Raw genomic sequence first — 27,833 nt, forward strand, 5'->3', positions numbered from 1 at the left:
CTCTACACTATTCCAGTGTACCCCACTCTACTCTACCAAACTCCACTCTAGGCCACTCAACTGTACTCCAGCCAAGGACACTCTACTCCAATCAACCACAATCAATGCCTGTTCACTCTACCACACTCTACTCCACTCTATAGCCCTCCACTGTAGGACAATGTACTTCTGTCAATGTGAGTCTACAGCACTCTACTTTACTTTATGTCACTGTGTGACACTGCACTCCACTCTTTGACACCTTATGCAACTCCCTATATGCCGCTCCACCTTACTTTATTATAGTCTACTTTATGAGACACTAGTCAGCTCTACTCCACTGTTCTCCACTACTGCACTCTGTCCATCTCCACTGTATGCTACTCTATGCCACTCAACTCTCCAACAGTCTAACATACTGCACTCTACTCTACTTCACACCACTGCACAACACTTCATTCCACTCTGTGGCACTCCACTCTGCTCCACTGAATGGCACTTTCCAACACTCTTCAACACGCCAGTCCAGTCCACTCCACTGTATGATACACCACCCCATTCTATGACATTTTACTCCAGTGTATGCTACACAAGTCCACTCTACTCCACATCAGAGCACACTAATATACAACACACCATTCAAGTCTATGCTAAGGCATTCCACTCTACTCCACTCTACAACACTACGTTACACGACCCTCTCCTCAACTCTGCTGTTCAAATCTCCATTTAACAACGCTTCCCTTGATGACACTGGACTCTACAATTTAGGACACATTTTAATTTTTTTAAAAACACTAAAATTCAATGAAAATGCCAAAGGTCAAACCTTTGTTATATTTAGGAAAACCTTGTTTATTCTTTCTGTACAAATCAACCTTAAACTACACAAACATTAGAAATTCTAAATTTATAGTTTTACTTTCAATTCATTATTTATGCACCACATTTAAATTACTATAACTTTATTTATTCTTTATATACAAACCAAATTTAAACTACACAAAATGTATAAATTGTAAAGTTATACATGTACCTTAAATTTATAATTTACGCAACCCCTTCATATTATTATAACTTGCGCACCACCATACACAGTGTATTGTATTTGGTAGCCATAATGCATTACCTATAACTCACTACTCTACCATGCACTGTCTCCTCACAAATGACGTAATGTGCAATGTCATGAGTGTTGTTGTAAATGCTATAATTTTAGATGGTATAAATGATATAATCTGAAAGGCTATGGACAGTACATGGCGAAGGCGTGAGCTATAGTTCATGTTTTATGACAACTGAGTTCAATGCACTGTGTATGGAGGTGTGAAAGTTATAATAAATTGAAGGTGTTGTGTAAATTATACATTTACGGTATTAGTATAACTTTAAAATTTCTAAGGATTGTGCAGTTTCACTTAGGTTTGCATAGAAGAAATAAAGTTTGTATCACAACATTTTAACCTTTTTTTTCATTGATTTATATGTAGAATAATACCTAATACAGTCATTCACTCTGACACTCGGTTGCAAATCATTAATCTAATGTTCTCATGCAAGAGTTTTGGAGTTTCTCATGAACAAGGACATTTTATGATGAGATTGCACTACTTGAGGTTAGTCATGCAGACACAAACCAAAGGTCTGTGCTTTTACAACCACTAATGACCGAAGATGATGAGATAAAACCCCTTGACGTTACTTACCCCCCCAATGGGGCACGTGCTGGAGGGATTATCACACGAGGCACCGGTGTTGATGCAGTGCGGACCATTGGTATTCGGCGACACATCTCCAAGATTTGATGAGGCAAACGCTGCTACAAAGGGACCCTACAATGTTTAGAAAACATTGAAGTTAATTTCGCGTGAAATAATTAGACTTGACTTCTAAGAATGAGCGATGTATATTCTCAGGGATTATTCGAATAAATATTTAATGTTTCCATTTCTCCGACTTTGACAACATATTCATGAACAGGCCTATAAAACAAATACAATCTAGGAGGAACAAATCAAGGAGATACTTTTAAGTTTGAGTTGCAAATGCTCAGTCCCGCAGAGGCTGGATGCAGGAGTTTTCATTTCCCAGTAGGTAGTGATTTGCAGAATATAGAAACAGTGGAAACAGAAAGAAATGGAGCACCGTGGTTAAGTTGCTTAGACATGAGTGCTGCAATGGTTTAGGTGGATCAACGTAGTAGCAACAAAGCAGACTGCAACAAAATCCCGCATTTCTCAAATCAAAACCCCAAATCCTCTCCATAGCTTCTCTAACGTGTCCTCAGTTGGCAAGTTTTACTCTACCGATGAATGGAGAGGATTAGGGACTCCTTCTGGACAAACACCGGAGCATATTTAAGAGCCACATTTGTGTCATTTTTTTGACGCAAAGGTGGCCCAGCAAGGCCAAAAATGCTGTGCCATATTTGCACAGTGCTTGCATTGTGCCCCTTTGTAACCTCTTGCTCCACATTATGCCTGTGCAGGGCATAATGTATGCAAGGGGGGTGTTCCGGTGCTGGGGGTGGCGATAAAAGTGGCGCAAAGGAATCTATGAGATACCTTCGCGCCATTTTTATCTGCATTTTTTAACAGCTGCTAAGTGCAGCCGTTAAACAGAGGCTCACATTGAATACAATTGGCCTCTGGGTTCTTTGCAGGATTAGCGTCATAATTTTTTACGCTAATCCTGCAAAGCGCCGGACTAGCATAAAAAATTATGCCGCTATTCACCCTAACTACTGCCATGGTGTGCAGTATTTCAAATACGGCACTACCATGGTGGTGTTTGGGGGCACTAAGGGGGGCAAGAAAAGTGGCGCTGCACGTAGTGCAGAGCCACTTTTAGTGCAGCGCCACTTTTCATAAATCTGCCCTACAGACTCCCTATGAACACAAGCAGGTAGAGCCCTGGGTCTCGCTACAGCAAACATGTTTATCCTGTGGACGCTGAAGGCTTCAGATAGCAGTCTTATTTGCGGGCTTGCAACAAGAAGATTTTGCTATCTGTTGTAGACCACATTGTAATTTTTTTAATGTTTGTAAAGTTCTTTAGCACTTGATGGACATAAACGTCCCTGCTCTTTCCTCTGTCTCCTTCTCTCCTTTCCCTCTCTCCCCACCCCATTTCCTCCCCAGGCATCCTTGGTATCTAACCACAAAGCCTCAGTAAAGCCCTTTCCCTCTACCTCCACCCCTCCTACTCTTGCAACATGCAGCACAGCTGGTGTTCATTGTCTCTCTCTCTCCCACCTCTTCTGCCTCTCTGCCCTCCAACTCCCCACCCAGCCCCTGCTGCCTGCCACGCAACACTACTTTGGCAATGCCTGTAGAAGTCTGGCCCAAGCACTGACAAAGCAATAGTGTTGTGCAGCAATCTTGGACTTTTATTTTATGTAATTCCAGGCTGGCATCATGTTGTGAGAAAAAACGTGACACACTCTTGGAAGTATCCAAAATATCTTTCCAAGATGACTGTTGCCACTTCTGGATATGCCAGTGTTTGCACCACTATTCCAGAAGCATTAGCAAAGCCAACACCAACAGTGAACAAGCATTGGCAAAGCAGGACTGATGGACCTTGCCAGTGTTTGATCAATCTGTGCCTTATGCCTCTGCTCCTGTGGCCATATTCTTATCCCAAGTAATGTAGAATTTCATCCAAGAGCCAGGGCTGACCTATCATTCTAGTAGCTGCTAGGAGAAATCCCACCTGTTGGCTCTTGTATAGCTTATAGAAAGTCACCTTGTGGTTCATTCAGTTACTTTGATCCATTACTACTCTTACAGTGCAAGATAAAAGCATTATACTCCAGGCATCAGAACTCTAACTGCACAGCCTGGTTTATGAACAGCCAAGTTCTCCAGGGCCGGATTGGGAACCCAAAGCAGCCCTGGCAAATTTTGTCAGACCAGCTCCTATAGTGTGCATAGCGAGCAAGCCTGACCACCACAATGGGACATGGAGTCCTCCCCCACACACCCTCGAAGACGATTTGGAGGAAAATGGCCAAAACAGTGCATTCTACTATATATTTTTCATGATATATTCAACTGTATTAGTTTTTAAAGCATAGTAAATCATGACCTTACAGCACACTAGGATAAAGCAATCTTTATTGGAGTTCTTCAATGATTCTCTCACCATCACCCACTAATAGTGCCTCTCATCTCTCCACAGCCCCTCTCTCACATGTATTTCATTTGTTTTATACCACCTCTCAGAGTAGGGTGTTGGAGCACATTACATCACAGACATATGAAGACAATTAATAATACGTGTGAAAATTGGTGTATAGAACATGTTGACAACGGGGACTTCAAGGTATAGGACTCACATGTCATTCATACTGGTAGGCATTTTTTAAAAGTACTTTGTCTGGTGAAGCATAAACTCAGGGTTCAGAAGGTAACAAAGTGGTTAGGATTCACTTTACTAATAACAATGTCTTTCTAACCAAAACAAAACCTTTTTTAGCAAAATTAGAATAATCAAAGACTGGGAAAAAAAATCTAACCTGTCCCATACAGTTTGCAGGCAGCTCTTTGATGGCAGTTCATAGCTCACTGTGCTGGATTATGATTGTAATTTATGAACTGCACAGAAACTAAACGAGGTCTGTGACAAAAGGGGAATTCCGCTTAGATATGCGCATAAACTACAGGTCTGTGATCAGCACATCCTTTGCAGCAGGCATTAGTCAAAACTGTCACTAGACAAAACTCCGATCTCGCTCCGGCCAGTACTTTAATCACCTGAGTTTTCATGGCACTTTTATTGTTGCCTCAAAACTGTTGGATATTCAAGGAAATCTGCAGGGCTTTCAAAACTGCCACCCTTCTGCGAAAATGGCCCACAGCAACAAAAGCGGCCCACACTCCCAGCCTCCTGGGGAAACACCTATTGCCCACTATGGCCAGTCCGGCCTTGGCCTTCTCGTTGACTAACAGCTTATGTTTCGATACAGGTCAATTTTCCTTTCTTTCCATCTGCACATATCTCCTCTTTGACTCGCCACTGTTTTTTGCTCTAAAACCCTTTCTGCGTGATACCTTTATATCCTATAAAGCACACATTTTATTATTTCTTCGGGCACTCTCATCTGCTCAAACCTAATTATTCACTTCTTTTACGAGTATCTTCAACAGTTATATTCTCCTTCTCCTTTATTCCGTTCTCTTACAGGCATACTACATTTTATTTGGTGTCTGCCGAACTGTTTGGTACATTTATAAATCTGATTCTGTACCTGCAGTGCCCCTGGGGTACATTCATTTCTCTGTTCAACAATTCACTTTGTTGCACTCTAATGTTGTTAGGGGCAAGATCGTGTTCAAGAAAAATTAGAAAAATAAATAAATAATGCACAAAACCCCAAAAAATAACCTGCTGTTGAACAAAGAAATGACCTAAAAAATCCATGTTAACTTGCCCAAAGGACAACAAAGAGTTCTGTTGCGTATTGCACTTTAGCGATTTTTATTTGTTCGATCAGTTGAGTTTACAGGTTCGTATGTCCAATCCTTTTTCATTACAACTTGTTACAGACACATTTGCTTGTCTCATAGATCCGCTGACTTTCCACCTTTCTCCTAAAAATGTTTAATGGACTTAAAGGTACGGTGCTTGCTCAATTTGAAGCTAGCCATCAATAAGTATTTTTTGTGCACCTAGCAAGACAATAAGGAACAATTATGAATTAAGATCCAACTTCGTGCGTAGAGTCCATTGTGGGGTTGCTTCATCACTGCTACTCAAACACTTCCAAAACAATAACTCCAACTGTAATTTTGAGATAAACGATCCAATTCTCAAAGCCATTTGCGGATGCGTAGAACTTAATACGAGCAAATAGCCGCAATTACTTGTGAAAATCACTTCACTAATTAGGAAGTGTTCGTTCCGAATTTGCAAATGGGTTGAGTTACACAGGGATTTTCTGTGAGTACATCTACATCCGGGTAAAGGGAATGTGTAAAGAGTAGACATTACAGGGAGGGACTCTCTGTGAGCCTTCATACAACTATAAATATACTGTTTTTATGTATTCACAAACTCCTTTTGACATTTCCACCATGGAAGACTGCAGAGATTTACCCCTGTCCAGGCGAGAAGTCAATCCCTTTCCAGGATGGGGAACGGTAGGGAAACTCCTAAAGTTAGTGCAGGTGTGAGTGAAGGTGATTTTCGTGAGAAAAAAAATATTCTTTGCGCACAAATGGACAAAAGAGAGTTTTCAAGGGTATTTGTACTTGCACTTCAGATTTTGTCAAGCAGAAATATATGCGTGTATATTTTTGCTGCTTAAGTAATATTCTCAAAATCCCAGGAGTATGCCTGATGAGTTGTGCCTTTTACGGTTATAAAGCATTACCTGAAAAATATTTAGGAATTGCCAAAATAGGAAATCAGAGATAGTGAGTGCTAAATCTTGAAAGGTTGATTTAATTAATTATTTGTCAAACAGGGCCAACACCGCTTTTGAATCTGGTTACTAATAGTTTCCTGTGGACAAGAACATGCTCCCTACTGACAGATTGTAGAGGAACCAATCTATAACCACCCATTTTTAGGCTCAAGCCTTATGCGCTAGTGCATGCGTATCGCTTGCGAGATACTGTTGTAGTTAGAAAAGGGGCTTGGAGCACGCCCGTTGCTTACCATTTGTTGGATTGTGTGGCATTCTTCTTTACAGCCACGTAATTGGTCATGGCTGGTACATCATCATTTCTGTTCTTGTCCTGGGCGCAGGGACGAAGCACTGATTAATTCAACGTTATCAGTACCGTCTGCTGCTCCTGACATGACTGAGGTACTATTTTGTTGTTTTTAACTTCTAGAACAGAAGGCGCGTGACTGGCAATAACATGCGTAGCAGGGCAAACAAAACTGCAAAGTGGAATTTTCTATAGTTAACTTTTTATTTTGCCAAATGTTCTTTTCTCACTTGCCACTCGTGTTTTGTTTTTCCTCATGGGCGCTGTTCTCAAAAGATGACTTTTATCTTGTTCTAAATATTGCAAAACAACATTGTTTCTTTCTTATGTGCACATGCGTGATGTGATGCTCCTGTCCAGGTTTTTTCTTTGAGCTATGGGGATTGTAGTTTTTCATAGTCCATTATAAAACAAGTCTACAAGTCTCAGAATTCAAAGGAAAAAACGTGGACTGGTGCAGCACATCTTGCATGGACCTGGGCAACTTGGCAGCTTTGCTCCAATCTACCCCACTCCACCCAGACCAAATACCCCAGTCCACTCCAATCCACCATACTCCATTCCCCCTAACCCACTCCAATCTGCCATACCCCAGTCCAAAGCAATCAACCCCACTCCAATTTGTCACACACCAATCCAAAATAATCTGCCCTATTCCAATCCAAAACAATCTACCCCACTCCAATCCGAAATAGTCTTCCCCACTCCAACCTGCTCTACTACTATCCCCAAAATCTGGCCCCACTACAGTCCAAAACAATCTGCCCCACTATAATCTGCCCCACTACAATCTGCCTCCTCCAATCCAAAACAATCGGCCCCAAACCAGTCCACAACAATCTGCCCTACTCCAATCCAAAACAATCTTTCCCTCTCCAATCCAAAACAATCTGCCCCACTCCAATCCACAACAACCTGCCCCACTTCATGCCAAAACAATCATCCCCACTCCAATCTAAGACAATCGCCCCACTTAAAAACAATCAGCCCCATTCCAATCAGCCCCACTCCAGTCCAATCCCCCACACTCCAATCCAATCCACCTCACTCTATCCCAATCCACCACACTCCAATAATCCCAACACACCCACTCCATGCTGCCCCACTTCAATCCAAAAAGGTCTGCCCCTCTCCAATATAGCAATCCAATACAATCTGCCCCACTCCAATCCATAACAATCAGGCCCCCACCCCAATCTAAAACAATCTGCCCCACTCCTATCCAGAACAATCTGGCCAACTCCCACCTGCCCAACCCCAATGTAAAGCAATCTGCCCCACTCCAATTAAAAAAATCTGCCCACTCCAATCCAAACCAATATGTCCAACTCCAATCCAAAACAATCTGGCCTACTCAAATCTAACACAATCAGCCCCACTCCAATCTGCCCCACTCCAATCCAATCCGCCTCCTCCAATGCAATCCACCCCACTCCATTCCACCTCACTCGCATCCAACCCACCCCACTCCAATCCAGTCCATTTCAGCCAATCCACCTTAATCCAATCTGCCCCACTCCTACATACCCCACTCCGATCCTAAACAATCAGCCCCTCTCCAATCCTAAACAATCTGTCCCACTCAAATCCAAAACAATCTGCCCTACTCCAATCCAAAATAGTCTGTCCCATGTCAATCCAAAACAATCTGCCCCACTACAATCCAAATCAATCAGCCTCGCTCAAGTCTGCCCCACCACTATCCAAAAAATCTACCACACTACAATCCAAAATAATTTGTCCCACTACAATCCAAAAAAATCCGCCCCACTGAAATCTGTCCCAGTACAAACCAAAACAATCTGCCCCACTTTAATCTGCCCCACTCCACTCCAAAACAATCAATCCCACATCAATCTAAAACAATTTGCCCCACTCTACTCAAAAACAACTGCCCACTCCAATCCAAAGCATTCTGCCCCACTCCAATCCAAAACAATTACCCCACGTCAATCCAAAACAATATGCCCCACTCCAATACAAAAGAATCTACTCCAATCCAAAACAATCTGCCCCACTCTAATTCAAAATAATCCACCCCACGCCAATCCGAAACAATAGGCCCCACTCCAATCTGCCCCACTGCAAGCCAAAACAATCTGCCCACTCCAATCCACCCCACACCAACTCAAAACAATCTGATCTACTCCAATCCAAAATAATCTGCCCACTGCAATCCAAAACAACCTGTCCCGCTCCAATCCAAAATAACTTGCCTCACTACAATCTGCCCGCTTCAACCAAAACAATCTGGCCCTCTCCAATCCAAAACCATCTGCTTCACTCCAGTCTGCCCCACTACTATCCAAAAAATGTGCCCCACTTCAATCCAAAATAATTTGCCCCACTACAATCCAAAAAAATCAGCCCCACTACATTCCAAAACATTTTGTCCCACTCCAATCCAGAACAATCTGCCCATTCCAATCCAAAGCAATCTGCCCCACTCCAATCCAAAACAATTAGCCCCACTTTAGTCCAAAACAATATGCCCCACTCCAATACAAAACAATCTACTCCAATCCAAAACAATCTGCCCTACTCCACTTCAAAACAATCTGCCCCACTCCAATCCAAAACAATCTGCCCTATTACAATCCAAAACAACCTGCTCCACTCCAATCCATAATAATCTGCTCACTCCAGTTTGCCCCACTCCAATCCAAAACAATCTGTCCCAACCCAGTCTGCCCCACTTAAATCCAAAACAATCAGCCCAACTCACATCTGCCCCACTGCAAGCCAAATAATCCGCCCCACTCCAATCTGCCCACCTCCATTCCAAAACAATCAGCCATACTCCAACTCAAAGCAATCTGATCGACTCCAATCCAAAACAATCTGCCCTACTCAAATCCAAAACAACCTGCCTCACTTCAATCTAAAACAACTTGCCCCACTCCAATCTGCCCTACATCAATCCAAAACAATCTGCCACACTCTAATATGCCCCACTCCAATCCAAAACAATCTGCTCAACTCCAATCCAAAATAGTCTACCCCACTCCAATCCCCCCACTCTAGACTGCTCCAATCTAGCCCAGCTCATCCAGTCCAATCAACCCCACTCCATTCCATTTGAGCCCACTCCAATCCACCACAATCCACCCCACACAAATCCAAACCACTCCAAGCCAGTCCAATCCAATCTACCCCACTCCAATCCACCATATTCCAATCCACTCCAGTCCAACACACCCCACTATAGTCCAACCCACCTCCTCCAGTCCAACCAACCACACCCCAATCCAACCCATCCAACTCCAAACTTCCATATTCTATTCCAACCCACCACACTCAAATCCAGCCCATTCCAATCCAACCCACCCCAGTCAAATTCATCCCACACCAATCCAATTCAATCCGCCCCACTCCAATCCACCCAACTCACTTCAGTCCATTCTATTCCACTCCAATCCACTTTAAGCCACCACAGTCCAATCCTGTTCACCTTAATCCACTCCAATCCAATCCAATGCACCCTACACCACCTTAATCTATCCCACTGCAATCTAACCGACCCTACTCCACACCAATCCAATCCACTGCACTCCACACCAATCACATCCACTGCACTCCACACCAATCAAATCCACTGCACTCCACACCAATCTAATCCACTCACCCCAATCCAATTCATCCCACTCCAGTCCAATCCACCCCACTCCAATCCAATCCACCCCACCCACAACCCCAATCCAATACACCCCAATCCAATCCACTGCACTTCAGTCCACCCCACTCCAATCCAATTCACCCAACTCAATCCACCTCACCCAACTCTAATTCAATCCACCCCACCTCAGTGCATTCCACCCCACTCCAATCCACCCTACCACAGCCCAATCCAATCCAACCCACCCTCCCCACAGCCCAATCCAATCCAACCCACCCTCCCCAATCCACTCCAATCCAATCCGCCCCACTCTAATCCTCCTCACCCCACTCCACTCAAATAAACCCCACTCTACTCCAATCCGTCCCACTTCACTCTACTCCAGTCCACCCCACTCTACCCCATGTACTCAAATCCAATCCACTCCACTACATCCCACTACAATCCAATTCACTGTAACCCTCCCCACTCCAGTCAAATACAGTCCGCCCACCTTAATGCACCATACTCCCGTCCAATCTACCCTAATCCACCCCACTCCAAACCAACTTATTCCAACCCACCTCAAACCACAATAATCCAATCCAACCCACACAATACAATCCACCCCACACCAATTAAATCCACCCCAATTCAATCCATTCCACTCCATCTCAATCCACCCACTACAATCCAATCCAACCCAGTCCAGTCTATCCACTCCATTCTAATCCACCCCTCTCCAGTCCTCCACTCCAATCCAATCTAACCCACTCCAATCCAATCCACCGCACTGTAGTCCAACCCACAACAATCCACCCTACTCAAATTGAGTCCACTTCAATCCAGTCCACTCCACTCCATAAAACCCATTTTGTTCCAATCCATCCTGCCCCACCTCATTCAACTCCAATCCACCCCACCCCAATCCAATTCACCTCATCCCAAACCACCTCACCCCAGTACAATCCACCCCAATCCAGTCCACCCCACTCAATAGAATTCACCCCCCTCTCAATTCCACCCCCCTCCAGTCCAATCGACCCCACTCCGGTCCAAACCACCCCACTTCAGTCCAAGTTACCTTATTACAGTCAAGTTCACCCCTCTCTACTCCACCCCACCCAGTGCAATCCACCACAACCAAATCCACCCCACCACAATCCAACCCACTCCACCCCATTCCAATCCAATCCACCCCACTCCAATCCACCTCACTCTAGTATACCCCATCCCAATTCAATCCAGTCAACCCCACTCCAATCAACCCCACTTCACTCTATTCCACCAACACCACTCCAATACACCCACTCCACTCTAGCCAAATCCACCCCACTCTAGACCAGTCCATCCCAGTCTAGTCCAATCCACCCCACTCTACCCTAATGCAAACCACCCCACCCAAGTTCAATCCACCCCATCCAAACACATCCACTCCACTTCATTCTAATCCACTCCATTACAATCCAACCAACTCCAGTCCAATCCACCCCAGTCCAATCCAATGAATTCAATACACCCCACTCCAGTCCACTCTAATCCTCCCCCTCCCGTCAAGTCAAATCCACCCCACTCCAATTCACCTAATTCAAAACTACCCCAATCCAATCCACTCCCCCAATTCAATCCACCCCATCCTAGTCCCATCACTTCAGTCCACCCCACCCACCCTAATCCAATCTAGTCACCCCACTCCAATCCATCTCACCTCAATTCAATCCACCCCAATCTACTCCATTTCAATCCACCTCAATCCATTCCAACCCACTCCACCCTATTCCACCACATACCTCGCCACAACACTCTCTGCGGCTGGAAAATTGAACTCTAATCTCCTCCACTCAACTCTAGCACACTCTACTCCCCCACTCCACTCTACAACACTCTACTCCCCCATTCCACTTCACACCACTCCTAGCCAATAACGTTTAGCCATGCTGAACAGTAGCCACACAGATGTACAACATGGCAAAAACACACTACCAAAGCCAATAGCTCTTGTATAGGTGAGACCTATTGGCTTTGCCAATGCTTGATCTGTGTAGGCTGGCCCTCTCTAATTTTTATATTTACCACTGTTAGGGTAAATGCAAAGCAACAGCGTTCTAAGGAAGAATCTTCTTATGACAGAGACAGACTAAGGGCCTGATTACAATCTTTGGGGATGGAATACTCCATCACAAAACCAGACGGATATTCCGTCTGCCATATTACTATCTCCATAGAATATAATAGGATATAATGGAATCCAATTACGGTGAACGGAATACCCTTCATGTTTGTGATGGAGTAACCCCGTGTTGTCAATGCTTGTTTGTCCCTCCATCAAACAATACCACTACTCCCCTCCATTTACAATGGTGAACACAGACAGGGAGGTTGGATCAACCAGTCTTCAACCAATCAACCAGTCTTCACAGCTCCTTAGAAATTACTGCTATCAGTGCTAGTGCCACCTACTTGCCCCCATTTGATTTGATATATAAAAAAATTCAAGGAGCCTGTGATATTTTGAGAAAGTTTGAAAAAGCCTCTTCTCTGTTGCACACAGTCAATATGTCTTTTTTTATATTGTGTGCAAAAAGTATTTGTACTTATAGTATTATGTCTAGAAATGCACTGATCCGAGAGTCCTCCCAATTATATTTAACAAACATAAGGCTCGAGGGTGTAAGGCAAGAACATATATTTTGTATTGCTAATATTTCTCTAAAGATCTTTGTAGATGATTTTATTCAATTTCTGTTAACCTGCTCAACAAAGCTGAAGTGGAATAATATTAAATATCTTTCAAAAATATGATCCTTAAACCAATGAGCAGCTTTATAGAGGCAGTGGGCATCTTTTTCCCTGAACAACTTACAAACTAGCCCACTTCCGACCTTCCAACTATTGTAACTGTAATCTCCAGAGACAGAAGCCGCAATCCTAACAGTAGTTTCCTGCCTGCTCAATGCTAACAGCCTGAGCTGATGAAAAAGGGTTAAGGTCCACCACCTACCAACAAATTGCCTAAACAAATTACTCTTAGAAAGTCTCTACAGCTGCTGTTCTTAGATTTAGCTTGCAAAAGGAAATGTAACTAGAAAGAATTGATACACTGTAAATTGTCTACATGCTAAAAATGTAACTTCACATAATGGTCTAACAGCAAACATTTCATTACAGCATTCTTCAAGATCAAAACAGCTCTCGTCATTACAAATGCCAAATGCTGACTGTTTGTCATGTTTGTATTTGGAGACTGATAAGTATGATGTACGAATTGAAGAAGTTGAAGGAAATGATGTGTGTAGGAAGCTGGTTCTGTATATACTATATCAAAATGAGAGCTAGTGTGCACAGAGTCCAAGGGTTCCCCAGAGACTTAACAGAGGCTAAAGTAGATAATATTAATGCTCTCTTTTTTGGTAGTGTGGTTGAGCAGTTAGGCTTATCAGAGAGTGGTGCAAAGCATTTGTTGTACACACACAGGCAATAAAGGAAGCACACACTCAATGTCTAACTCCAGGCCAATGGATTTTATATAGCAACAATATATTTTGTTACTTTATTTCTAGAACCACAAGTTTCAAGTTGCAAGTAAGTAGATTTGCAAATAAGTATCCCACAAAGGTATCAATACCACCTTGTTTCAATTTGGCAAGTTATACGGTTTTCGAATAATTAGCAAACATCAGTTCAGTTCAATTTAACCCCAAACACCAACCACCAGCAACAAGGGGCCGGTCGGGTGCAGAGGTCAAAGCTGAAGTTGAATTAACATAGGCTCCTTGGGCACTCAGATTCAGGCCTGCTTGCAGGTAAGTACCCACGTCTTCAGAGGGCAGACCAGAGGGTTTAGAGGAGCACAGGAGGGCCCACATGTCAGTACCAAGCACATACCCTCAGCGACTCAGGGGCAGCCGGGTGCAGCATCAGGCTCCCAATGGTTTCCAATAGGGGGACCCCAGGGTTCACAAAAGATGCTGCAGGCTGGGTCCAGGGGGTTGGTTCCAGAAAACCAAAGGCTGGACAAGGAGGAGGGCCACCTTCTGGACTTCGCTGGACCAGTGGTTGGATTCCCCAAGGCCAGGGGGCTGTGGGTGCAGTCGTGCCTTTGAGCGTCAGGTATCTTCATTCGGTTCTCTTGCGGTCAGGGGGTCCTCCACATTAAGGCTGCAGGTGTTGTCCTATAGGACAGGAGGGGTCTACCCAGGGTGGACACTAGGTCAGAATCGTCTGGGGACCAGCTCTACTCGGTTGGGCCACCTGGATAAGGGCAGTGGGCTTTAGGTGCAGAATGGGCAGGACTCGCAGATCTGGAGCGGTTCTGGAGTCCTTTGTTGGTGTTTCTTTCTGGACAGAGACACTGTTCACTGGAGATCTTGGTCCTTTGGGGAGCAGGCAGTCCTCTTTAGGCTTTTAAGAGGTTGCTGGTCCTGCAGGATGCATTGCCTTTTGGTTGCAGGGCTTCAGAAGCTGGAGACAGGACTGAAGGGCTGGGGCCAAGTCACTTGGTGTTTTCAGTCTTCTCTGCTGAGGGTCAGCTTAGCAGTTCTTCTCCTTTTTTCTTGTTTTCTTCTTGAGGTCACCAGGAATCTGATGAGCTAGGTTCAGGGGAGCCCTTAAATTCTGGATTTAGGGGCGTCACAGGGGTCAGAGGGCAGTAGCCATTGGTTACTGTCCCAGAGGGTGACTACACCCTTCTTGTGTCCGGTGTCTTTGGGGAGGGGGACACAAACCTAACCCCATTATCCCTGTCCTCCAAACCAAGAAGGAGGATTTTGCAAGGAGGGGGATCACTTCAGCTTTGAACACCTTAGGGGTGGTCCCAGCTGATGTGGTAATTCCTCCTTGTTTTCCCTAATTTTACCTCCAAACTTACCACCAAAAGTGGGGCTTTGTCCGGGGGTCTTTTTCAGGGCACAGGCATCTGCACTAGCTGGAGTGCCCTGGGGCACTGTTATAAGAGGCCGGAGCCTTTGAAGCTCACCGCCAGGTGTTACAGTTCCCGCAGGGGGGGAGGTGTTCAGCACCTCCACCCAGTGCAGGCTTTCTTTCTGGCCACAGAGAGCACAAAGGCTTTCACCCCATGTTGTCAGAAACTCATCTGGAAGCGGCAGGCTGGCATAGACTAGTCATTCCTGCACTAGAAGTTTGGCTAAAATACAGGGGGCATCTCCAAGATGCCCTCTGGGTGCATTTTTCAATACAACCAACACTGCCATCAGTGTGGGTTTACTGTGGTGAGAAGTTTGATATCAAACTCCCCAGACTTCAGTGAAGCCATTATGGATCTGTGGAGTTTGTAATGACAAACTCCCAGCCCCTATATTCAGTATTGCCACACTGCACTTACAATGTCTAAGAATGAACTTAGACACTGTAGGGGCATATTGCTCATGTCCTATGGTATAGTGCACCCTGCCTTAGGACTGAAAGGCCTGCTAGAGGGGTGACTTACCTATGCCATAGGCGGTGGTTTGTGGGCATGGCACCCTGAGAGGGGTGCCATGTCAACTTTGTCTTTTTCTCCCCACCAGCACACACAAGCTGCAAAGGCAGTGTGCATGTGGTTGGTGAGGGGACCTCAGGGTGGCATAATACGTACTGCAGCCCTTGGGGACCTTCCCTGGCCACAGGGTCCTTGGCACCATTCGTACCTTTTACAAGGGACTTAACTGTGTGCCAGGGGTGTGCCAAATGTGAAAGCAATGGTACATTTTTAGGGAAAGAACATGGATGCTGGGGCCTAGTTAGCAGGATCCCGGGACACTCTCCGTCAAGTCAGCATCAATATCAGGCAAAGAGTGGGGGGTAACCATGCCAAAAGGGCACTTTCCTACAGTGTGTATGTAGCCTTAGTATCTGAATGTTGTAAGGGTGCCATTACAGAGAATGCGTGGATGGCAGAGACTTTATTGGATGTAGAGATGCTAGAAATCAAAAAATGTTTGGTTGAAGGTTGACCACGGGAACAATCCAGGGCTTTATTGTTGGATGGTTACGAAGATATCTGGAGTGAGTTAATGTGGAATAATGGCAAATTGTATCGGGTGACAAATTGGTTGTTCCTGAGACATTGAGGAAACAATTGGTAAACTTGTTACTTGAAGGTCAGCGAAGAATGTCTGCTTTATACCAGAAAGGCTAGAGAACATGTCCTGCGGCCAGGTATGGATAGGATGATTAAAAGCCATGTGAGAGTTTGTTTGCCTTGTGCAAGGAATTATAAGTCTCACAAATCCCAGAAAACACTCATTACAACAATAGAATTTCCAAAGGGACTATGGCGGAAATTAGGTTTGGATATTTGTGGCCTGTTTTCAGTGAAGGGGTGTTCTGGAAAGGGTGCTTTAGTATTGATAGATTACTTTTTCAAGTGGCCGGTGGTCAAATTTGTGAAATGCATGAATACTGATGCTATAATTGAATTTTTAGGTGAAGTATTTATGCGTGAAGAGTTGCCAAAGAAAATAATAACTGATAATGGTCCGCAATTTGGGTCTTTTCAAATAGGGGAATTTTTCAGAAGCAATGGAGTTCGTCATCATCGCACAGCTTTATACCACCCAGGGAAAATGGTTTGGTAGAAAGTTATAATTGTCTGTTAAAGGAAAGTGCTTGATTGATTGTGTGCAGTGCTCTGCATTGGATGAAGAAAATTAAAAAGATGTTGTGGAATTATAGAACCACACCTCTTTCAGCTTTAGGTGTTACGCCTTTTTGTTTATTAAAAGGAAGAAGTTCCCATTCCAAAGTGTGTCCTGGATGGATGTTTTTAACTGGATGGTTGGTGATGATTTAAGTCAAGTGAGTAACAGAGAGGGTAGTGAGATACTAGAAAAGTTATCAGTTGATATAAGAGGATATCGAATTGAAAATTATGTTTGATTAAAGAGCGTGACTGGGTTCAATACAAGAAACTAAGAATGGCTAAGAAGGGTCAAGTTGTGTTTAATCCCATGCAGAGTATTTAAAGTGAAGGCAAATACTGTAGAATGGATGGTGGTGATGTTTGAATAACAAGGATATTGACAAAATGTCATCCTACCGAAATGATGGATGTTGTCAAGGCACAAGACCAATCTAATTCCTTGTAATTGTAATTCATGATGCAATGTAATTATGGTAGGAAAAGATTTTGGGCATAATTTAGATCTTGGCAGAGGGAATACTCTGTCACAAACGTGATGGATATCCAATTCGGCTGATTACGATCTCTGTAGGATATCATGGGATCGTAATAAGGATGACGGGAAATCCTTCACATTTGTGATGGAGTATTCCCCTCTGCTAAGCCCTAATCAGGCCCATTATTTCTAACAATTTAGTGTATTCATGTTTACAGTATGCTTAAAGGTCAGATACTGCATCATTAGCTATATTTTATTTGTTTCTATTTTGTTTGTTTTATATTTTTTGTCTTTTGGGTCTTGTTATGGAAAGGAGATATGTAGTATTTAGCCACATAAGCAATGGAATTTGAAATGATGGGATGGAATGGAAGAGTGTTGTGGATTCGTCCAGTTGCTGCTGGAAAGGAGAGCTGGAGGATGTACTTATGACCTTCAGTAATTAATATATTTATTCTTACCTTATGTGAGAAGATATGGATTTCCTAGTAGCAGACATAAATCTTGCCCAAATGAAACCCAACTTAAAAACCCTTTCATTTGACCCTAAACCTCTGGCTATGTTGCTCCTGCCTTGTGTTAAAGCCGTGCAGTGTCAAGTCCTTTTCAAACTCTGTTCTCATTTGGTTGCAGCCTATCCTGAATCTGCTACAATCGGACCTTTATCTGTTCATGGAACTGTGATTGACAATAATCTCTTTATCATTGACTTCAACAGTGACATATTGCTTACTCAGTGCCTGTGACAGCCATACAATTGTACTCAGAGATGAATTGTGTGACATGGGTCCCACTTACTTCGTATACTGTCTCAGCCCCTTATTGAGTAACAAGTGTACTCTGGTTCTGTCAAGGCACCTTGTTTGTCAAAGCACTGTCCACCCTTATCCAGTGTGGTGCATCAAATACCTACTCTCAACTCTCACTCTTTAACCTCTCCTTGTGAAATCTGCTTCAGACCTTAGACATCAATTCCCATATAATAAGAGTCACAGCCAAGTCTAAGTTGTCCTCAAGGAAATACTTCCTTCAGCTATCTCATCTCTACTCCACTCTATTTGTGGACAATTGAATTAACAAAGCATACATTCCCTGAATGGAGCAAACCCTAAGTTCCTAATTTTTTAACACACCCACATTGCTCATGTTGTCTGATTTTTCACCACACCATTTTTACTAGCAGTAAACTCAAGGGTCTTGACACTTCTTTTTCTTAATCATGTTCAAGATTAACACCACAACATTCTCGCCCATTTTACCATTGTTTATGTGTGGGGGCTTTGGAGGGAAAACAGTTGGGTTTTGCGTGCTGTTTTTAACCCTTGAAATGCTGACAATTGTTCTTACCTCTCCTGGTAGGAAACCTTTGTTCTGTTCTTGCTCAAAAAGGTAAGATGCATATCCCATGTTGTCACTGTTCACAAGGTGGTTTGTGTTGTTCATGCTTACAGGGTGGACTGCAAACCAGCTGATATTAGGAAACACGTATGATTAGGGGTTTATTCAACATGGCACATTTCTATTTTTACAATATTTTTATATCAATCAAATAGTTCTCGTAGATTCGAGGAAATTGATTGTTAACGTAGACATGGCAGATCTCAGATTAACCTTTTTGTTCTCCTTCGCTTTATGAAATCATAGTTCCTTAAAAAAACATATTTTCTCAATGATCAGGAATAAGTCTACCTGAATCCTAGCACAAAGAGGAGCAATGTGATGGTCATGATGAAATGACTTATACAATACTAGCTCCGACCATTGCAAACTAACTGAACTTTTGGCGTGCTCCTCCTAGTTAACAAAGTCATCATTCTCGAGAGTGGGAAAACATTGTGGTTTGAGGCTTGTTTTATTCTATCATAATAATTTTGTTGTGATTTTTTTATCTTCTACCATAATCTGTGGAACATAATTTCCTAAAACAAACTAGTCTTGGTAATAATACCCTCCTGGCACATTTTTAGATCTGGCCTAGAAACAGTTTCATTTATTTTGGCAGCAGGCCACCATCCCTGTGAGTGCGGCCATTCCCAATAGGGTCGCAAATTGCAACCTACCTCATGAATATTGATGAGGTGGGTAATTTGCGACCCCATTGGGAATTTATTTCATTTTGCGAGTCTCTAATTGCGACTCACAAAAAGTCTCAATTAGAAACTCGCAAAATGAAATGGACATACAACTGGCCATAACTGAGAACCATGGTGGGACATGACACAGAAGTGGGGTGTATTGAGGGAGTAGTGAACAAGAAAATTAAAGGGTTAGGTTCTGGCCAGGCCTTCCCACTCTGCAACCTATGCAGGAATATTGACTTGTTGCATGACATGTGCAGCACGGAATTTGCAGCTACTCAACAGCTTGTGTCAGCCTTGCCTAGAACTGTTTAAAATGTTCCCAAGGTCCCACTGCCCTAGTTTATTCTTTATTCTTATTATTTTACCACCTTCAAACGTAAGAAAGGACAGATCATTAAAAGTTATTATTCCCCTACCAAGCAAATAACTTGGTTATGGCATATTATTTATCAGTCGCTCTTTAGGTATGTATTTGAATGCTGAGAGACGCCACATGATTTAGCTTAGTATTAGTTAACTAAACATAATTTTATTTGTTAGGACGTTTCTTCATTGCTTATTCATGAATAGTGCAGTGCTTGACCATGCTATACACACATTGCTTAAACTCAGAGACATTTGTTTGCTAGTATAACTTTGATAAACACATGACATTCACAGACATTGTCCTAGAGTTCAGTATTCTGAACAGTCATAGCTTTGGTGACTAACGTCACTCCACAGACAACTGTGTGTAGCATGGTGGTCACAGGTTATAGTTCCAGTAGGGTGAGCTCAGCCTTTCATCGATCTGAGAATGATAGCATGAACAAATATACAGTGGACATTAGTAGCATCTTTCATCCTAGGCATTACAAAGCAAAAATAAACATAGATATCAAACACTCTATATAAAATGTTGAGAATATGTTCATTCATTATGATTGTTTTCAGGTTTTATTGTTAGTTCGTCTGAAAATGCAATGAAACAAAACTTCTAACAAAGTACCTTATGATTCCTAGGCTATTGTTTTTCAAATCCAGCATCTTCAAGAGCACCATCTCTTTATCAGTGTTGGAGTTATATCTGTAAAATGAAAGAGAAGCAAATGAGCTTTCACATAAATACATGATGTACAAATGGCACTCTAAGCGCAACAAGTCAAGTCTGATGTAATGTAGACCTCAGACTTTTTCTGTTGAAACCCCTTTTTTCTTAAAAGAGGAGACAATGTCCGCAGCTTGCTAAAATATGTAATGGTAAACCTTGATTTCTGCAGGCATAGTGTTTTAGAGGTAGCCATGTGTGATTGGGTTAATACCTCCAGATAGCAGGGTAATTACGATATTTTAGATGCACTCCTATTTATAATAGTGCACAAAGCACAGGCAGCACTAACAGCTGTGCAGCCGTCCCTTACACACTAATCAGGCACAGCACAGTCATTAGTAAGGGTTTACAGCACAGATAGAAGCAGTACAGGTATAGTACAGAAGACAGAAATACAAGCGTAGAGCCTTGCATTTTGGAGCCTCCTGACCTAACAATGTCATATTGTCTGTATTATGGTAAGAACAAGGGTTGACCAAAAAAAAGAGGAGTATATGGCGCTACTTGTCAAATATCCTTGAATAATAGTTAGTTATGGTGGTGCACTCAAAAGGAGGTCATCCTAAACTCCCTAAATTCAGTGATAGATCACTGATAACACTTATATTTTGTATAAGGCACACAATCAATATTAGGTCAATTAGAAATAAATGTTCATATCTTTATTCTCCAAATTTCAAAAATAAATGTTCATGTCTTCAGTTCTTCAATTTTCCAGCTGTTTATTGTAAATAACCATAACAGTGAAATTCAATTACATAATTTCTTCAATTATTATACCTCAATATAGACAAAAAGATATACAAAGTAACGGTTTCTAGACATGTGTGCTTGCTCAATGGTGCTAAAGTCCACAAACACACAATAATACAATGAATATTTTTTAACAATATTTAAGGACTAAACAACAGGTCTAGATTATTTTATCAGAGCTAACATAATTAGGAACCTAAAAAGTATTCTAATTCCGGGTCAGTATTAAGACCCTTTTCAACTGCCCGTAACCTCATAATCCACAATGCTTCACTTTTCCTCAATTGCAACTCTCTGTTCCCACCCCTAGGGTCTACAGGTAAATGTTCTATTCCAAAAAATCTGAATGTCCTCCTCATACTTAGGTTGTCACACAACTGTAAGTGCTGTACTATAGGGTATCTTGCGTCCCCGTGTCTGATCGCCCTCAGATGCTCACCTATTCTTACTTTTAAGGAACGAATGGTGCTTCCCACATAAATCCAATTACAATTACATAATATTATATAGATTACATGTAAGGTCAAGCACGTAATATTAGATAGGATTTTAAACTGATGACTGTCATGATCTGTAAACTCCTTCTTGGCATGCCAAGCCCAATTGCATACCCCACATTGGCCACATTTGTAGAATCCCCTGCTCTTTCCTGTCAGCCAATTCTCAGTGTTTGCTGGTCGAGGGTAACTGGCACATACAAAATTCTTCAAAGATTTCCCTTTCCGAAATGTAACCTCTGGTCTGTCCCACAGAGAAATAAGGGCAGACATCACGATAGGGTTGCCATAGTTATGGACTTTTCGATATCCTCAAACATATTGAGGAAATCTATGACGCAACATTGGAATATCCTAAGACAGGATGAGACATTGGTGGATATCATATCTGACAGACCAGGGGTTATAAAGTGGCATTTCAGTAGTATCATGAAACATTCCTTGTGACATAATTGGATTACTGTAAAGGAGTAACTCATACCAATGTTGGACTATTTAGAATATTATGCATGATTGTCCTTCTCCTGGTATGTCACACACGTGCATGATTTATAATTACCACAAAATATTAATGGCATATAATCATCAAGATTAAGTAGAATTCACTTTATTTGACTTTATTGTGATAATGGGCACTTAACACTCACAGAAAATGATCCCACCTTTTGAAAGAAATGTATAACATTCTTTATGTTGTGAAATTAATTTTAATATCCAAAAATATTGTTCAGACAAATATGCTATGTATATATCATTACAGCCCTGATGAAGTCTTGGGGTACACCCCAGACGAAACACGTGTTGGCGGGCAAGTTCTTGACGGGTGAATTTGTATGGTTATTGACGGAGAGTCTTTATGGTTATTGACAATAAACAGCTGGAACATTGAAGAACTGAAGACATGAACATTTTATTTTGAAATTTGGAGAATGAAGATATGAACATTTACTTCCAATGGACCTAATATTGGTTGTGTGCCTTATACAAAATATAGGTTGTCAATATTATGCCCAGAGGGCTGCTTAGAGCCCCTCTACCCCAACAGTGTCTGGCAGAGAGACTGTGGAAACATGCCCAGCATAAATCGCCAATGCTGGCTCTCACAGTTCAATTACAAGGCCTCAAGAGACCATTAGTAAAGTTTCAGAAGCACTTATCTGGCCCACACATTGCATTAGTTAGGCCCCACAGACCTGCTGCCCCCAACAGTTCATCGGTCAGCCCTAAAGACTCTCAGCCACATCCAATCAGTCAACAGGCACTTGTGACTTCATACTCTCAAAATCCCGCAGTTGAGTCTTAAAGATCTTAAGCAATCAATCAAAGCATTCTTTTGATCTATGGAGTCCTTCAGACACCTTATAATGATTCTCAAAGTCCCTCAACTGGTCATTAGAAACCATGAAGCATCCTCTCCTGGCCCATAGAGCTCTTAAAGTCTATCTACTGGTATTATAACCTCAGAGAATCCATCTGCTACCTCTGAGAGGCAACTGCAGCCTTCTGAGCCCTAAACCGAATCCAGAAAAATACCTCAGCCGACCTCCACCCTGTCTTTCGAAACCCTCAGCAATCCTGAAAGCATTCCTGCTGGGAAACATCCTGAACAACTAGGTCTAAACCACTACTTGCCTGAACCACCACTGCTAAACATTTAAAAAGTCCCTACAACTAAGTACTGAACAACTACTGTCTAAACAACAATTGTGCCTGAATAAAAATTGCCTGAACAACTAATTTTAAGGTAAGGTATTCTTTTTGGTTTTTATGGTTTATTAGTTGTTTAGAATATATATATATACATATATATATTAGTTGTTCAGGCAATTGTTATTCAGGCACAATGGTTCTTTAGACAGTAGTTGTTCAGTACTTAGTTGTAGAGACTTTTTAGTTGTTTAGCAGTAGTGGTTTAGGCTATAGTTGTTTAGGACCTAGTTGTCCTGTCACATATTCATTTCTGCTAGCCATCTTATCCACACTTTTTGAGTCCCCAAACTGAATCTCTTGGATGCTTTTAGGCTTACTTCACTATTTCCAGTAGTAACTAGTCTGGCCCACACAGCCCATGAGGCACTCTGCCAACCTTCTTTAAGCTTCTCAACCCACTGAGTTTCTACCCATCTGCATTTACTCTGCAGCAAGTCACCGTAGTCTTCAGCAAATCTTAGGGTCAATACATTTTCTTCAAGATAAATACAAAGTTCAGGCTCTGGCCACCTGAATTTACAATCATCTTTTCAGCTGCCTAGTCATAGACATTTGTAATTTTTTTTATGCATGCCACTTGATACCACAGGGAAGCATCCTGAACAACGACTCCTGAACAACGAAGTCGTGGAAAACGAAAGCGGAACAATGCTTTCATTAACCACGACTTCTTTGTTCGGGGCCTTAACCACGCATGTGCTGAACCCCGCACATGCGTGGTTAAGGCACAGAAGAAGGTAGTCGGCTGAAGAGGACGACGTGATCAAGGAGTAGGTAAGTTGGGCTGGGACTGGGGCTGTTTTAAGGGCAGGGGGTTTGGGGTATTTTTAGTTTTAGGGGGTGGGGGGCAGGGTGGTTTGGGGCAGGGGATGGGGGTGGGGGGTCGGGGTATTTTTAGTTTTTGGGGGTGGGGAATGGGGCTCGGGTGATTAAGGTTTAGGGGCGGGGTGGGGGCTGTCGGGCATTTTTAGTTTTAAGGGCGGGGTGGGGGGGGTCGGGCTATTTTGCGTTTTTGGGGGTGGGGGTTGGGGTGGTTCAGGTTTAGAGGTGGGGAGGGGAGATCGCAGTATTTTTTGTTTTAGCGGCGGGGTGGGTGGGTCAGGCTATTTTTAGCTTTAGGGGCAGAGTGGGGGGTCCAGGTTTTTTTAACTTTTTGGGAGTGTGGAATTGGGTTAGTTTAGGTTTTAGGGGCGGGGTGGGGGGGTCAGGGTATTTTTACTTTTTGGGAGTGGGGGTTGGGGTAGTTTAGGTTTTAGAGGCGGGGGGTCGGGGTATTTTTAGTTTTGGGGGTCGGGTGGTTTAGGGGAGGGGGTTCGGGTTATTTTTAGTTTTAGGGGCAGTTTATTAGTTTTAGGGGCGGGGTGAGGGTCGAGGTATTTTTAGTTTTAGGGGTGGGTGGTCGTGGTGGTTTAGGTTTAGGGGCGGGGAGGGGGGTTGGGGTTGGGGCATTTTTAGTTTTAGGGGCGGGTTGGGGGCTCGGGGTATTTTTAGTATTAGGGGGTGGGGGTTGGGGTGGTTTAGGTTTGTGGGGTGGAGGTCAGGGTATTTTTAGTTTTAGGGGTGGTTTAGGTTTAGGGGCGGGGAAGTGGGGTCGGGGTATTTTTAGTTTTAGGGGTGGGGTGGAGGGTCGAGGTATTTTTAGTTTTAGGGGTGGGGGTCGGGCGGTTTAGGTTTGGGGGAGGGGTATTTTTTGTTTTAGGAGCGGGGTGGGGGGTCGAGGTATTTTTAGTTTTAGGGTTGGGGTGGTTTAGGTTTTAGGGGTGAGGTGGGGGGTTGGGGTGCTTTAGGTTTTAGGGGTGGAGGTTGGGGGTGTTTAGGTTTTAGGGGTGGGGTGAGGGGTTGCGGTAATTTTAGGGGTGGGGGTCGCAGTGATTTTTAGGGGTGGGGGTGGGGGGATGGGGGAAGCATGCTGGAACCATGCATGCTGTTTACTAATGCTTTTACCAGGAATGCCTTTACAAGGAAAAATCTTTGTTAAGGCATTCGTGGTAAAGGCATTAGTGCGTTGTTCCGACCTCGTTGTTCAGGCATGCGCTGTTCCAGCATGCGTTGTTCCGACATATATTCGATACCACAGTCTTTCAGTTCGGTAGCAATGTCAGAATGTCTATTGTGCAGTACTGTGTGTGTATGTGTGTGTGTGTATCCGTGTGTGTGCCTCTTTGCCACCATTGGAAGCGTTGCATGGTTACCTTTGATGGAATTTGTCACTTTCCCATTACATGACCCTCCTTTGCATATTATGTCCATTCTTCACATTATGCCACTATAGTGGCCCTGTCCTAAAGTGTTTCTCCTAGGATACTCTGGCCCATATTTATACTTTTTTAGCGCTGCATTTGTGTCATTTTTTGACACAAAAGCGGCACAAACTTACAAAATATAATTGTATTTTGTAAGTTTGTGCCGCTTTCGCATAACAAAATAACGCAAATGCAGCACTAAAAAGGTATAAATGTGGGCCTGTGTGCTTTCTAGACAATATGGCAACTCTGGCTCTAGTTTGCTCTGGCATAAAGACCCCGGCATTTGGCATATTAGTGCCCTGTTGACAATAGGGTGCCCTTGGAATAACATGCCTATTTGGCACACAGTGGGCATAATAGGCGTAATAGGTGCCCTGGCATAAAGTAGCAGCTTTTTGCATTCTGTGCACATTATAGGTATTACAGTGCCCCTAAGACTAAGAAGTTATGCCTGGCATATTTATGGACGTTTAGGCATTATGGAGGCCCATGCTTAAGGTCCCTCTCTTTAACATATTCTGGGAATGATACACAATTTATATGCCATTACACAAAGTGGTCATGCTTGTCAAGGTTTGGTCATTTTGGCATTCTGATGGTGTTTCGTAGCATACGATTTATCCAAGGGTGCATATGTTTGATGGTTAGCATACGTTTTGTACATGAAGAATAGCCTTGCAGAACAAAATACTATGCTTAGTACGAAATACTATTCTTTTCCCACATTGGATGAGTGCTTTTTAGCACAGCCTACAGGCAATGTCAGAAATGTTAGGAGAAATTAAAATGTTCTCCTATTTAATGTTGCCCTCAAAAATGTAATATTGCAAAACCCTGTCTAACATATTAAGTAGAGAGGATTTTGAGTCAGGGCCATGCGTGGTTGCATAGGAACACCCCCTTGAAGCAAAGCAATTTAAAGCTGGGCTAGTGCTACTTTGCATTACATTAGGGCTACTAAAGTTTTGTACTGGAAATTAAATCCCAAGTCAACAGCTCGTGCAGGTGTGCATCACTTTTGTGATGCAAACTAAACAATAATTGTTTATAGATCTTCACCAAGATGTTTGAAAATTCATCATATTTTATGGTGATAATTTAGTGATTTACCATGCTGAATTGTGGAATGGTGATTGATGATACTATTACTTCGGTATCAGAGGCAGTTACCACTATGATGTGATACACTTCCTGATCGTCATCAGTGAAAAAGCTTTTATGACATTATCATCACTACTGGGATCTGAGGCTAAAACAAGTTAGAATGGTGTAACCTTACAGATAGGTCTCCAATCTAATCCTTTAACCTTGATGAAAGCTCTAGTATTTTAGGGCCTGATTAATATTTAGGCGGATGGCCCGCTTCTCTGCCAATGCAATAGAGTAAATGACTCCGTCACCCTGACAGAGGTGTCACCCACTTAATTTAGAAATGACCTCCAAGCTGGCGGTCATTTGTAAAGCATTGGTAGAGTCCACCATCGTGGCAGTTCCTGTCAATTCTTTTTGCAGTTTGGTGCAGGGCTCCAAACTGTTTCCTTTTTCATTCAAAAGGAAAATCCTGAAGTGGAATTTTATTTTTGAAAATATAAAAAAATCCCTCCTCCCTGTGGGAGTCCCCTCCAATAGCAAAAGGGGTGACTTAGCAGTTTTCACTGACCTTTCCTGCGAGGCTTTTCCTGGAGGTTACAGGCAGTGAAAACTGCCCTCTAATTCTTCCCGTCTAAATCAATTGGGTTGGATTAGAGGCCTCCCACTGACGGCCTTTGCTATATTGGGCCATTGGGTAGTTTTAATCATTGCGGAGATGGAATAGTCTTCACTGTGATTAAACCTATGGTCTGGCCACATTTAAATTGGGCAGGTAGATCCCCCTCTGCCAACATATAAATGAGGCCCATAGTCTGTGAGTTCTGTCTAATCTGAGGGACAGAGACTCAAATTACTGACTGAAATTATGATGTAGGTGTAACTTCTTTTTAACATCCGGTCTTCTCCAATCAGATATTTTCAGTCATGTAATGAGACTAATCATCTTCTTTGAT

The 27,833-nt window shown here is 42.9% G+C and overlaps 1 protein-coding gene across 1 annotated transcript in view; it reads right to left on the bottom strand.

The window, feature by feature from the left end:
• ASAH2 (N-acylsphingosine amidohydrolase 2) overlaps positions 1-27,833 on the bottom strand; it is a 302,407-nt gene that overhangs the window by 200,170 nt on the left and 74,404 nt on the right. Inside the window, exons 8-10 of the mRNA XM_069242459.1 lie at positions 20,481-20,558; positions 18,759-18,879; positions 1,686-1,811 (exon numbers count right to left, since the gene is read on the bottom strand). Of these exons, the coding sequence (XP_069098560.1) occupies positions 1,686-1,811; positions 18,759-18,879; positions 20,481-20,558 (325 nt within the window). The remainder of the gene's footprint in view (positions 1-1,685; positions 1,812-18,758; positions 18,880-20,480; positions 20,559-27,833) is intronic.

Source organism: Pleurodeles waltl, chromosome 6, assembly GCF_031143425.1.
Source record: "Pleurodeles waltl isolate 20211129_DDA chromosome 6, aPleWal1.hap1.20221129, whole genome shotgun sequence".
Lineage (NCBI taxonomy): Eukaryota > Metazoa > Chordata > Amphibia > Caudata > Salamandridae > Pleurodeles > Pleurodeles waltl.